The sequence below is a fragment of the Leuresthes tenuis genome, unplaced genomic scaffold (assembly GCF_036924035.1).
Source record: "Leuresthes tenuis unplaced genomic scaffold, fLeuTen1.0.hap1 SCAF_14, whole genome shotgun sequence".
NCBI lineage: Eukaryota > Metazoa > Chordata > Actinopteri > Atheriniformes > Atherinopsidae > Leuresthes > Leuresthes tenuis.
Window position 1 is genome coordinate 6,560,569 of NW_027325368.1, and position 12,872 is coordinate 6,573,440.

Sequence of the window (12,872 nt, forward strand, 5' to 3'; positions counted from 1 at the left end):
ATGTAAGATGCTCCAGTAACGTCGACATGATATTGTGATGAGATTCCCTGCCTGGAAGCAGTGGGGGTGGATTTCTATGAGGCATTTAGAGAGTCCTCGGTAATGCGGCGGCAGCACCCCCTACCGGGCGGCAAAATACTTCTTCACAGGGCTGCGGTCCTGATGCTGAGGGATGGAAAGGATACTGCGCAGGCCTGGGAGGGGTAGTATAAATCTGGTTTGGAACGTGAAAATCGTGCCTCAGTCTCTGTGGCGCAATGGAATAGCGCGCTGGACTTCTAATCCAGAGGCTCCGGGTTCGAGTCCCGGCAGAGATGTGAATGTAAAGGTTCTTCTTTTTGATGACACGGATTTGAGTGACGGAGACACTAAAAGATGTTGTGTTTTATAGCCTCTGTACCTAGAGCGCAATTTACAACGCTGCTCTATCTACAGTCGCAAGAAATACATGGTGCAAACGACTGATTTATGGATGAATGGAGAGGTTATTTTAATTTGTATGTTTATCTTTGCAGAAAAACAAAAACATAGCACCAGGACGGCAAATTTAGATGAACGATCCTATTCATCGCTCAAAGGTCAACGCTTTAATATGCAGATTTCAAACGGTCAAAGAAGCCTGAAACAACAGCTCCGGTGTAGGCGTCCTTACTACCCTATTACTGCCCTGACTGCGCGCTCTGGCACACACTACAGCAGCGCAGAATCACCGTTTCAGCACCTGGAGCTGTCCACTCATTTAAACCAGGACAAACGCCTTTTCCAGCGACAAAGCATTTAAAGCCTTCTCCACCCTCATAACAAGTGTTTAATGATGCCAGATGCTACGTTTCTGTTCTCCCATTTGAGTTGGAGACAGAGGGAGAGATAAAGACTCCAGTTCACTTTCAACATAAATGACTCCCAGCGCCAGAAAATGGTGTCGTCTCAAGATTTGTATGTAAATGAGTGGAACTATAAACAAGTGGAGCTGCTTTTGGAAAGTAAATATTGCAGTTGTCATTGTGTGTTAGTTAAGTTAAACCAGTCTGGATACCTCTCTGGAATATTCTCATGGACCACTAAAGGTGGACTTCAGATTTACGCCCCCCCCCCCCCCCCCCCCACACACACACACACACGCACACGCACACACACACACACACACACACACACACACACCCTACCCTCATTACCAAAATCTTTGAGGCCAGACCAGATTATTTACAAAAAAATCTTTCTTTTTAGTGTGGAAAGCAGCTGCTTGCTTGAAGATCTCTGAAACGCCACGTCTGCTCGAACCCCTCCCGACACCCCTTTGTGTTTTCCTCAAACCCACCTCCTCGGCTTCAGTTTGTCGCCTCCATCACTGATTGGGCTGTCGTGCGGCTGCTGCCATCCGTGTTTAACCCCATCATGCCTCCCCACACGCAGACCTAATCCGCCAGTAAAACTAATCCTTAATCCTCTCTGGCAAGTTGAACAACCCCCCCTCCTTTCCTCCCACCACTTGCATCCTGATTCCCAAACGGGCCTGATGCATGAAACGTCAGAACTACAAGGACTTCCCTCTGTAATAAGCACATAAAAAATGGTAATTCTTTAGGGTATAAGCATTAGGAAATATAGACATATAGGCGTATTATACAAATTTCGCAGTGATAAAAAGCCAGACACAGGCAAGACCCGCAATTCCCCAAGGCCAAAGACTTAGTAATTACCATACTGCAAATTATCAAGCCTGTGGGAGATAGCACTGGGACTATCTGGAAGAAAAGGGTAATAGATGATGATAAGACACATCGCAATCTACTGCGAACCGTGACAATAAGCTGCAGATGACCTCCTCATTTTAGGAAATCATGTGCTGTAGGCTTAAAACCTTTAAAAAGGGTAGGCTAGTCAATATCAAACCTACAGATAAAATGACCATAAGGATCTCAGGAAATCCTGCAGTGCTGTTCTACAGGGGGTGATAAAATTCCCCAAAGCCCGATAAGGTCAGCGCTAACTCGCAAGTGGAGTATTATAGGGACATTATTGTGATATTTCGATGTAGTGCGATCACGCCTCTCTATCTGCTCCATCTCCTTCATGTTGCTCTCAGCCAGTAGGCCCCTGCTCTGGCCCTGTTATCCCGGTGGTACGGGCCAAATCGTATTATAATCCCCTCCCTCCCTCCCTCCTACCCTCTATCCCTCCCTCTCTTGTCCCCTCCCCTCCCTCTCGTCTCTCAGACAGTCTGTTTTTGCTGCAGTGAACGGTAGCCGTGGAGAGATAGAGATACAAACAGAGTGAGAAAGAGCGGTGGGAAAAGCAAGAAAAACAAGGAGACACAAGAGGGACCAAGGCGATAAATAAAAAAGTCGATAAAAGCAGATTGAGAGAACACGCGACAGCTGCGCTTCAAAGGAGGGACCTTACTGGGGACCTTACTGGAGACCAGCGCCGACAAAACCCGACTTCGGAGGCGGAATATAACGGTGTGTGGTTATTACCGTGCAATGCTTCACAGATTGTGATACCATACGGGGTTTGGCTGAAGCCTGTAGGGCAGACAGGAGACACCTGTCAGTGCTGACGCTTTTCCGTCTCCAGGAATGTGTCCGTGTGCGCTCTCCAAGTGTGAATGTGTGTGTATGTGTAATCCGTAATGCCTGCCCAGAGTAAGAGCTGAATAATCCCTGCATGTTCTGTAATTTACTAAAAAAAAAATTTGTTGCTCTTTTGTGGAGCTACTTGCGCTTAAATCCTCTTCTTCCACTCTCCTCTTTCAGCTCTTTTTGCTCTTGCTCTGCAAAAAAATAGAAAAAAGAAAAAAACAAAGAGCATCGCAACTCGCGGTGAGGGTAGCAGCCAGCTCTCCCCAGCCTTTACAAGAGTCTCTAAATCTCATCCCACCAGCAGCAGAGGCTATTTGTGCAAAGTGCGGAGGAAAGTGTTGGAAAACATTGCACTGGTGCTCCCGCGGTCCGTCGCAGGGATGCAGGAAGCTACAGCGAGCTGGTGTTGTTATGATTATTGTCACAACTGTTATTACCCCTAACGCAGGTGTATAGGAAGAACTTGTGTTAAATCATGCCCAAGGTGTCTGGATTATTTCCCTTGGATGCACTTGCTCGAGTTTTGTTTTCATTTCTCGCCATCCCTCAACAGGAAGGGCTGGAGCAACAATAAACATGGGCGACTCCCCCTCCATTACTCCCCTCCCATTCCCCCGCATCCCATCCCATGCGATGCCCCTCCACCCTGCCACTCCACCCCACCCTCTGTCCCCGCCCTACTCTCGCGCCCGTCCCGCTTACGGTTCCCTCTCAGCAGTGAGCTTATCGCAGATGGACAGAGGTCTCACTTCTGCGCAGGGCATTGCTATTTTGAGGAATGTGAGGGAGAGAGGGTGTGTGTGCCGGAGCTGCTTATATACATGTCTATTCGCAAAGCGCACCGTGTGTATTCTCAACGGGCGGCAGGTGCATTTTTCCGCTGTGTTGTCTGTTTCAGTCTTGGTTCCCCTTTCTTCTTTTGTGTTTTGTTTTCACGACCAACTGGTGTACTATTCTCTGCCTTAATTTTAATTAGCATGAGTTAGTGGAAGCTCGGTTAGGGGCTGTCCAAAACACCCGTTTTCCTTCATTTCACATGCGCGCCGCTTGTTAAAGTAGATGAATAAATCCACAGTAATAAGAAGAACCCCCTCCTCCTCTCCTCCTCTCTTCTCATTACCACCGTTGCACCATCTCCATCCTCTCTTGCTGCCTGTCTCCATCACATCCCCTTACCCCCGCCTCCCCCAATCGCCTCTCAGAATGTTATGACACAAGCAGATCGAAGAATACCCATGGAGCAACGCGTGTGTAACGGGTGGGCCCAAGCGTTTATTTAGCAGCGGCCAGCCAGTGGCAGGGGGCGCAATTAGTGGTCAGCTGGCCTGCCCTGCTTGTTTTCTTCAGCTCTTCGTTGTCTTCCCTGCAGGTGACACTTCAGAGCTCCTCTGCCCTCCTGAGCACTCAGTGAGACAGGCGGATCCGTGTGCCCGACCATGGCCTTCCCATCAGCCCCCTCTGCACTATGGAGTGTCAGCTTATTGACAGTATTATTCACAGCTGCGGTTCACAGCAACATTGACAGTGGTAAGCACATTTCTCCCTCTTTATCTATCTTTCTATCTCTCTATCTTACAGTCTCTCCCCAGGCCCCTGACCTCTCTGACCCTCTGTTTCTGTCTCTGGTGGTGCCTCTTATCAGTTGACTTGAGGCCTTTATTCTTTTTTTGGTTTCTGAATAATGAAAAGAGAAGCAAAGAGCTGTTAATAAGCACATGGGACACTCCCACCTCCCTGGACCCTCAGAGGAATTCCTTCTGTTGTTTTTGAGGAATGTGTGTGACTTGCACATGGGCCCGGGGCTCAGCATTCATTACATGTCCTTGCTGAGTGTCAGACATTCTCTGTACCTGCCTCTTATTTTTTTATCTCTGTCCTCAATCACGCACACATAAGAAGCACACAAGGATGGCACTCGTGGGCTTTCCTCCTTTCAAGTTCACCTGTACTGCATCTCTTTCTCTGTGTTTGAGGTTTATGCAGCCTGGAGATAAAGAGTGATGATTTTGTGCTTTCTCATGCTGCCACTAAGCACCCGTCCACACATCCAGTACAGACACACAACTCGTCATGGCTGAAACTTTAACTGCAGCTGAAGCGGATGGTAAGAGAGGATTTGATGAGAGAAGCACTTTGTAATGATATCATCCCTGCTGTGAGCACCACGTGAACAGGAATACAGTGTCCGATATGCTTTCCAATTACATAATACTTAAGTGACTGGCTGCTGGTAATACAACCTTCAGAGGGCAAATTGTACTACCGACAAAACAGGTGTCAGGATTGGCCCTAAAACCATAGGAAAATTGATTGTCATGGGTAGAATCCTGTTGCCATTTTCTTATCGCAGTTGAGCTTTAATTGCACAGTGTTTTTAGAAAAAAATGAGACAATGTAACAGGAAAGAAGGCTTCTAACAGACGTTCACTGATTTGCATTTGCAATATATTCTCAGAGGCCCTTTGCGTTCACTTGAGCACACCCACACTATGTGCGCGGTCATATGGATGGACACAGAAATGCAAGCCCACACAAAATCATTTACTATACATTTAAACAGTTTATCCAAATCAGTTAATTTTGTATCAGTGTTGAAATTAGGTGTGCTTGACTTTATGTGCATTTATGCTTGAAATGTGAGGAGGTGAAAGACATCAGCATGAGCTCCCAGTGGTCAGGCAGTCCAGTAAAAGATGAGAAACAGTTTGGCCATGCCAAGGAGCAGGGATGAGGCAACAGTTTAACAAATGCAAATGAGAGCTCATCAAGGCCCCGAGAGCTGTTAGGGATGAGAAATAGACAAACAATCCCCTGATTGAGGAGCCGATGATGAAATATCAAACTCCCGTCAGAATGCTGACCCTGACCGTGCAGCTCGTCATTGAAGCCCAGGCAGCGGCTTGTTATTTGGGTCCGAAAATGATTTTGGCTCACATTCAGAAGCATGTCACATTTGATTAAGGTGTGCCCAGAGGGAGGCCTGACCATGCATGACCAATTCTTGCTTTGGTTTCACCTAAGCGCTGTTTTACATTATCATGTCACTCAAGGAAAGTAATTAAGTCTGGAACGTCTGACAGCATTTAAGAGATGAGAAAACACTTCAAAGAGTGAAATCAAGAGGGTAAGGAGGGATGAAGTGCTGACTTAACAAAGTTTCAGTGTGCTTGTTGGACCCTAAGTTCTTTTGTCATGATTTTTTTGTCTTGTTAAATTCAGTAAATCTTCTGTTTTGAAATCAGAAAGAATCAAGTGGTTCAAGTTGCATTTGTCTCTGTGTCCTCCTCAGTGCAATGAACATATATAGTTTTCCACAAGGAAGGAAACAAGCTCTTCTTTATATATATATATTTATATGTATATACATTAACTGAAAGTGTGAACCTTGAGTGGGACATGTGTGTAACTGTCCATCACTGACAGTGATCTGCTCAGATCAGGTCAATTGGTGTTGTTGTGACACAGTAGCAGAGCTGTTAAGTACAAGATAGAGTTGGATGGGAGGGGTTGTCAGATTATACCATCATAACGGAAAAGTCCTTGCAAAGAGGCCGTAAAACAGAAGGTTCTACTTAGCATAAATAATTCAATGTTATGTATCAGAGAGGAAAAATGATCAGCTCAGCAAATCAATGGGAGAGCGGATGAGCCATCAGAGAGCAGGATGGTCCCATTACAGCTGGACTCAGAGTCCACCGTGAATTAAAACCATGTGCAGTATTTGTCTCTTTGCATAATTTAGAATGGGGAAAAAGACGAGAAAAAAACCTCTTCCAAGAGATACAGGGTTGATTATTCTACAGCAGCGAGCATGCTGCGTGTCATGACTGTTTAAACTTCCGACCCGCCCTGAACTCCCAGCTCTCCCATCTCTGTGTCATGTATGTCACCTTGTGGAAAGGACAGCATGAACTCAGTTTTGTCTGAATCTTTGTGTGACCGGGCACCCTCAGAGCAAGCAAATGAATTGGGGAGACACTAATTGCATGCCATTTGACATGCCCATTTCCACAGCTGGATGTGCAGCCATGCGCTGCAGATGGAAAGTGCCTCTCAGAACGGCACAGATTAGGTATGCAATTGGACGAATGTGCCCTGGTTCTGTATTGTTGACCCAGTTACCCGGGGGTTGTTGTGGAGTGAGGAAGGTTTGTTTTCCAGAGCACTCAGTTGACAGCAAGTAGAGCAGCATGCTATGACCTCTCAAGTGCCACCTGACCCTCAGCGACACAGACACCTGATGTCAGGGCCCAGTTGGATGTTTGCATTCGTGATAAGAAACATGCCTAATAGTTTATTTACTCTGCAAGTTCTGCTGCTCGGAACCATTGAATGAATCCCGATGCTTCCAGCTGAGGCCAGTAATGAATAAGGATTAAAGGATGGGAGCGGCATGGACCATCCATTAGCTTGCTAAGATTTACAGGCGGGAGGGCTCTGCATGTCTGCCAGTGGTTCACTTTATCCTGCAACAAAATGGGTTCCTTCCCCACTGGACCAACTCTTTCTCACTGGCTCAAAGCCCACTTCCTGTGTGAGCTGCTGTTGTTTAGTGGTGACTTCCTGTGTGTGCCAAGATGAGGGAACATTTGGCTAATACACAGTACAGCTAGCACACAATAGCAGTAGGCGGTTTGGATGAGAGGCCTCTGCCTGTTAACAAGGCTGACTGATAAGCAGTGACTCATTAACAAACCGAGGTACACAGAGCCTGGGGGAATTACCGCCTAGCCTCTGTGACATTAATAAGAGGCCTAAGCTATTTTTCCATTTGGCTCCACTGGCACAGGGCTAAAATAGTGGTTTCAAGTCTCAATACTGGCTATTAAGAGACTCTGGTGTTCTCCCAGTTGGTTATACTGGTCACCTGGTCTCATTGGAGTGTGAGCTGATCAGTATTGTCAGTGAGGGCTACAGTTAATGACATCTCCTGCTTCTTTAGAAAAATAGACCCCCTTCATTGGATTTCTCCAGATTATTTCAGAAACACCTGGGGAGGAGTGAAATAAATTCCCCTCATATTGATCATGCCAATTAATTAATATATTAATTTTCTTCTGTAAGAAATCCAAACGCAGATCCTAGATTTCAGTGATTAAGAATGATAATGATTCTGACACAGTATAGATCCAAATAATAATTTAAAATACACTCAATTCATGACTGAAGCACTCCGAGCTAATATCTCATATCAGAATTTTAAATCCAAAACCATGTTACTTCCATTGTCTCATACTTATATTCATCTTTGATCCGTTAAGTGTTCTCTGTTGTCTAGATCAGTTTTGTGATTACAAATTGGATCCTGATTGGCTGGCATTAGTTCGCGGCAGATTCACATCTGGCAGAACACCAATTATTTCTCCTGTTCATCATGCCGATTAATTAAGGAGCTGTGGCTGATTGATTAAACTCGCAACAAAGCGCTAGCTATGAACACTGGAGCCCTTGGGATGATTTGTATCACACATTATGTGTCTTCATGCTATCGTCATAGATCTGTCCTACAGACAGGCTGAAACATTACACATGTAAGCAACAGGAAGAGAAACTCAAAGCTCAACAAAGTACAAGTGTTGAAGTAATTTGTGGCTAAATCAAAGTAGAAATAAAATGTGGCGGCACCAGTGTATTTAGATCTTAGAGGTATCGAGAGTGCCCAAACAAGACTCCATTAGACCTCATCAATCTCAGGAATCTCACATCCACCCAGGCCCACTCAGACAATGTGAGATTACATCAGAACAGATCAATCTCGCCTGCTGCCATCATAATAACAGAAAATGCCATTTAGAGACTGAAAGAGAGAAGGGCTCTCGAGATTTTGCAAAGTGTTAACACACTCCACTTCCTCTCAGGTGCTCATAGAGGGCGTATCACATTGCAGCAGCTTAGGATTGAGAAAATTGGAGGTCCTGCATTTAGCGAGGTGTCAGCTTTTCACCATCACTTCACGAAGACACCACTAGTTAAAAGAGCGAAACTACAGCAACAGCCTCGGAAGAAGTTCATTCACCTTGTTATCAACATGAAGAACCTCTATTTTTGTGCTCAGCACTCAGCTGGTTTTTCCTTTGATCATATCACTCTCTCACACTCCCCCCAACCCTACAGACACAATTCACACGTTATCTATGGGTATTCTCTGTGGGGTGTTTTAATTGATTGCAGTTGAGACAGAAATCATCCATCCTGTCATTTATGCATGGCTGGTCAGATCAAGGGCTTCCTGGTAAGGTGTATCTGTTTGTTGAGGCCCATCACGGTGCTGCCTGAAACTCCAGCTATGACGAGGTGCTGGAGGATGTGAGTGCATGGATGTAGAGTGAAGCGTTTTATATTGATTGAGTTTGAGTGCTGAGGGTTTCCCCCCCTGAGCACAGGAGCTCCACCAATGAAAGAACAGAAGTTTCTCTCATTTATTGCCTATTTTTGATGATGCCATCACTTCAGCTCATGGAAGGGAGTGTGTCTGCGGGGACATCTTATCACAGATACTGCAGCCATAAAGCTGTGTGCTGTGTGAGGGAACTCTCTCCAGTTCTGTTTCTGCTAAGGATATCACAGTTCACACACTGCATGGCGAGTCTTGTCGAACTCTTGTACAACCGTCGTATAACCATGGAACCAGTGTTGGAAACAGGAACTGTGTCGTGAAGCAGTTCTCTGTGCTGGTACCGCCTAGAGTATAAACTCTCATGGGTGTTATCCCCATAAAAATAAATCTTTGCAAAACACGTTTACATATTGCATTCTCACTTGAAATATCTCTGAACGTGCAGTTTCACTACAAGCGTGCAGCTTATGTGTCAGCAAACCAGACACAGCTGGTCATTTCTACCATCCTCCCTCCATACTATAACTATAAATGGCTGTTTGATGGTTGTAATTTGTGAACAGAGTCTGACACTTATGCTTTATCGGCGTCACAATGTCAGAGCGATTAAACTGCGTGTTACTTCCAGCTTTAAATCAGAAAGAAATCCATTCAAACAGTATATTATTGTACTGAAGCAGAGCTGAATATGATCTCCTATACATGGAATACTTTTATTATTTTCGTTGCAAGTTTTATTGTCTACTGAGAAACGGTCTCAGCTTTGAAGTTGTTGCATCATTATTAAAGTTTTCAGATTGTAACGCAGCAGCTCATCAGAATTCATTTATCGTTCTGCTGCACTGCTGCGCTCCTTATGCCTCAGAACCACATCATACTACGCTGCTTGAAGGCTCACTGTTTCAATATACATCTGCTATTGAAATACAGTCTGTATTATTTAAATGTCTTTACAGTACTGGGCATTTAGTGTATGGCTTTATTGTAACAGGATGAAATTTTTCATGCAGCTTGTAAAAAGCAGGAGTGTTGGTTAGGAGGTTGCTTTGTCAACAACTGTCACAACTGTGAGGGGTGCAGGATCGTTAGACATAATACTGTAGAGCATGGATTTGCTTTTTATTGAAGTGGAAAAGGTTGTCTTTTATGAGTCTTTCCTGGAAGTCTTTCCAGGGTTTGTTTCTTTTTGTTCCCACTGGAATTTGAACCTAAATGTTATAGAAAATGGATAGTACTGAGCAACTGATGGGAGTAAAGTGGTATTTTATTCAAGGTGTTTTTGGAGAGGCTGGCAAAGTTTCCAGTGAGGTAAGACTTTTCTGCACAGCTTGCAAGATGTGACTACACATTTCGTGGAGTACATTTACTCCTTGATGAAGTTTGATCACCTCTGTAGGGACACCTCCTGATAACTTTCAGGTCATAACGCGCACTGACTGAAAAGATGTCCACAAAGAGATTGCATTTTAATTCAAGGTGCACATGGTGTAAGACTCCTTTTACTCTGCTTCTCTTATCTAGTGTGCACATTTCAAGTTTTTCTCCTGCTCCTTTGCTTGGTCGATTGTATTTCTATTTGAATGCCACAGCTTAGATAAGTACTGACTTCATACAATAAGTGTCTTCTTTGTTGGAATACTTTTATTTGATCTTGTTCCTGTATTGATTGTGATCCGCAGTATGTATTACTCTCCAGAGATTTGCCACCCCCCCCCCCCTTCTTGTCTTAAGTGGAAGAACAATTTCAAAACTGTAAGTCTGTTGATGAATGCAGAAAGGTTCTTGCTTTATGCTGTTATCCTTGAGTTTTCTGAAACTAACACATTGATGGTTTCTAGTAACAACTAGCTCAAGGAATACATTGTCTTCCTTTAACCCCTCAAACGCGAAGCTATTTTCCTAGAATTTCCACCTGAATTTCAATCAATAACAGCTTCAAAACTGTAATGTCAAGCCGAACAAGCGTGGACTATAGTGATAAAAGTCAATTTGTAAATATAATGTCTTAACAGGCCAGGGTGCGATTTAGAAATTCCTCTGTATTATATGAGTAAATTTAAGTGCATAACTGCCTCAGCATGTTTACATGACTCAAGACTAGAACAAATTGTCAGACCAAACAGAATTTTAAAATGCATGTTAATATGTTAGTCAGACTGAAATCATACAAAATCAAAGCTTTTGAAACCTGGACTAACACACCCAGATATTACGGTTGGGGTTATTCAAACCCCAACCGTAATATCTCCTGAATAACTCCTGTGTTTATGCTCAACAAACCTCAAAAGGACGCTCCACGCATGCTTCAAAGTTCCTTTTTTTTTCATCTATTTTTGTAAATACAGCTGAATTCCCCATAAAGCTGCTCTCATTCACATATTTTTTGTTTATCTTGTGAGACAGTTAAATCTGTCAGAAATTGTGCCTGAAAGACACAGCCCATTAAGACTATATGTCACCTTGTGCTCAAAGCATTTCGACATTCTTGCTCAACTCTAATAAAATCCTGATCTCATAACCGCAGCGTCATCTGACAAAATCACTTTTCAAGCTACTGTCTCTGCTACAGAGAACATTAGAAGTGTCAGAATGATGGTGTTGAGCCTCTTCTTAAAGTTCCCCAAATGCAGGTTTACAAACTATTTGGCATGAAGTACTGCTTCACAGTAAGGCAGCTTCTCAAATTTGAATTTCCCATGCTTGCAAACCTTTAAAAAATACCGCTGGTTGCATTTTTATAACAAACACAATCAGACCCAGTACAGGGCACTCTAGGGTGGAAAAGGTTAAACATTATATAAGGTCAGCCGATCAATCAGTCAGGAAATACGCGGGGAAGCTTTTAACTCACACACTGACCTACAGAGAGTTGCATTGTTGGATTGTATTCTGGATCAAGCCCTTGACAGATGATCAAGGTATGATGAGCAGATGATGAGTGGATATGTCTTTTGACGATGGGGCCACTGCCATGCAGTGTAACTCAGCGCTACTGCGCTGGTGGAAGACAAAGGCACCAAATAGGCATCTCTAATCTCCCTGCTGAATGAATCCGAAACAAAGAGAGGAGAAATGCAGACATAGAGGCTTGGACACACATAGGATAAGCTGATTACCAAGGAATAGGAGGGAGGGTGAGGGAAACAGGCAGAAAGACAGAGGCATGCACGTAAATGAGAAAAAAAACAAAAACATACAGTAAAGATGCATGAGTGCAGAGAGATGAAGGAGAAGGGGTTGAGAAGAATATAGGGAGCGCACTCTAATGATGGGGTGCACAGACCGGAGAGGAAATGAAAAGAAACAGCACAGGGAGGAAGTGAAAAAGGAAATAAAGGTGAATGTTTAAAAGGATGAGCCATGGCATGCTACATAGAGCATGTGATAGGAAAATGAATGGCATGCACATTTGCCTCTGATATCCTCCTTAGGCACGCGACACAATCAAAAACAAGACATTATGGAAATGTGAGGCGGCTATGGCAATATAATCACTACCTGAGTCGTTTCACCTGCTCTGCTCAGCAGTCGCTATATATACAAATGGAATTACACTCAATCCAGGTGTAGGGGCTAAATATACAGCTAATTAAAATTAATGAGATTTACTTCGAAAAGAATATGTTCTTTCTATAAGCTGCTTATCCCTGCATGAGAATCTACAACAAATACTGACACAAGCACCTTTACCAGCATGTTCAGAAATACACACCCACAGCTCGTTTTCTCACACCCTGCTCGGCAGACTGTTAGGAAGGCCTGCACACACACAAACACACACTCTGACAGGCTATCTATGTCTGTCTTTCAGCCAGCTTCCCTCTCAGCATGCTCCTTGTTTAGTGTACATGCAAGTTCCTGACTGTACGGCTAACACACACACCCTTGTACATGTTCATGCATGAAGACATGAACAAGAGCGCAAGCACAAACCTTCTTATATTTTGAAGGCA

At 44.1% G+C, this 12,872-nt stretch overlaps 1 protein-coding gene and 1 non-coding gene across 3 annotated transcripts in view; both read left to right on the forward strand.

Annotated features, from left to right (window-relative positions):
• The first annotated feature begins 243 nt into the window (after positions 1–243).
• trnar-ucu (transfer RNA arginine (anticodon UCU)) lies at positions 244–317 on the forward strand. The gene has a single exon. It is a non-coding gene; the product is annotated as a tRNA-Arg (tRNA).
• A 1,794-nt stretch (positions 318–2,111) lies between these two features.
• cadm3 (cell adhesion molecule 3) overlaps positions 2,112–12,872 on the forward strand; it is a 105,916-nt gene continuing 95,155 nt past the window's right edge. For both annotated transcript variants that reach the window (XM_072363687.1, XM_072363688.1), the window contains exons 1-2: positions 2,112–2,462; positions 3,952–4,109. In XM_072363687.1, coding sequence (XP_072219788.1) covers positions 4,019–4,109 — 91 coding nt within the window. In that variant the 5' untranslated portion in view covers positions 2,112–2,462; positions 3,952–4,018. The remainder of the gene's footprint in view (positions 2,463–3,951; positions 4,110–12,872) is intronic.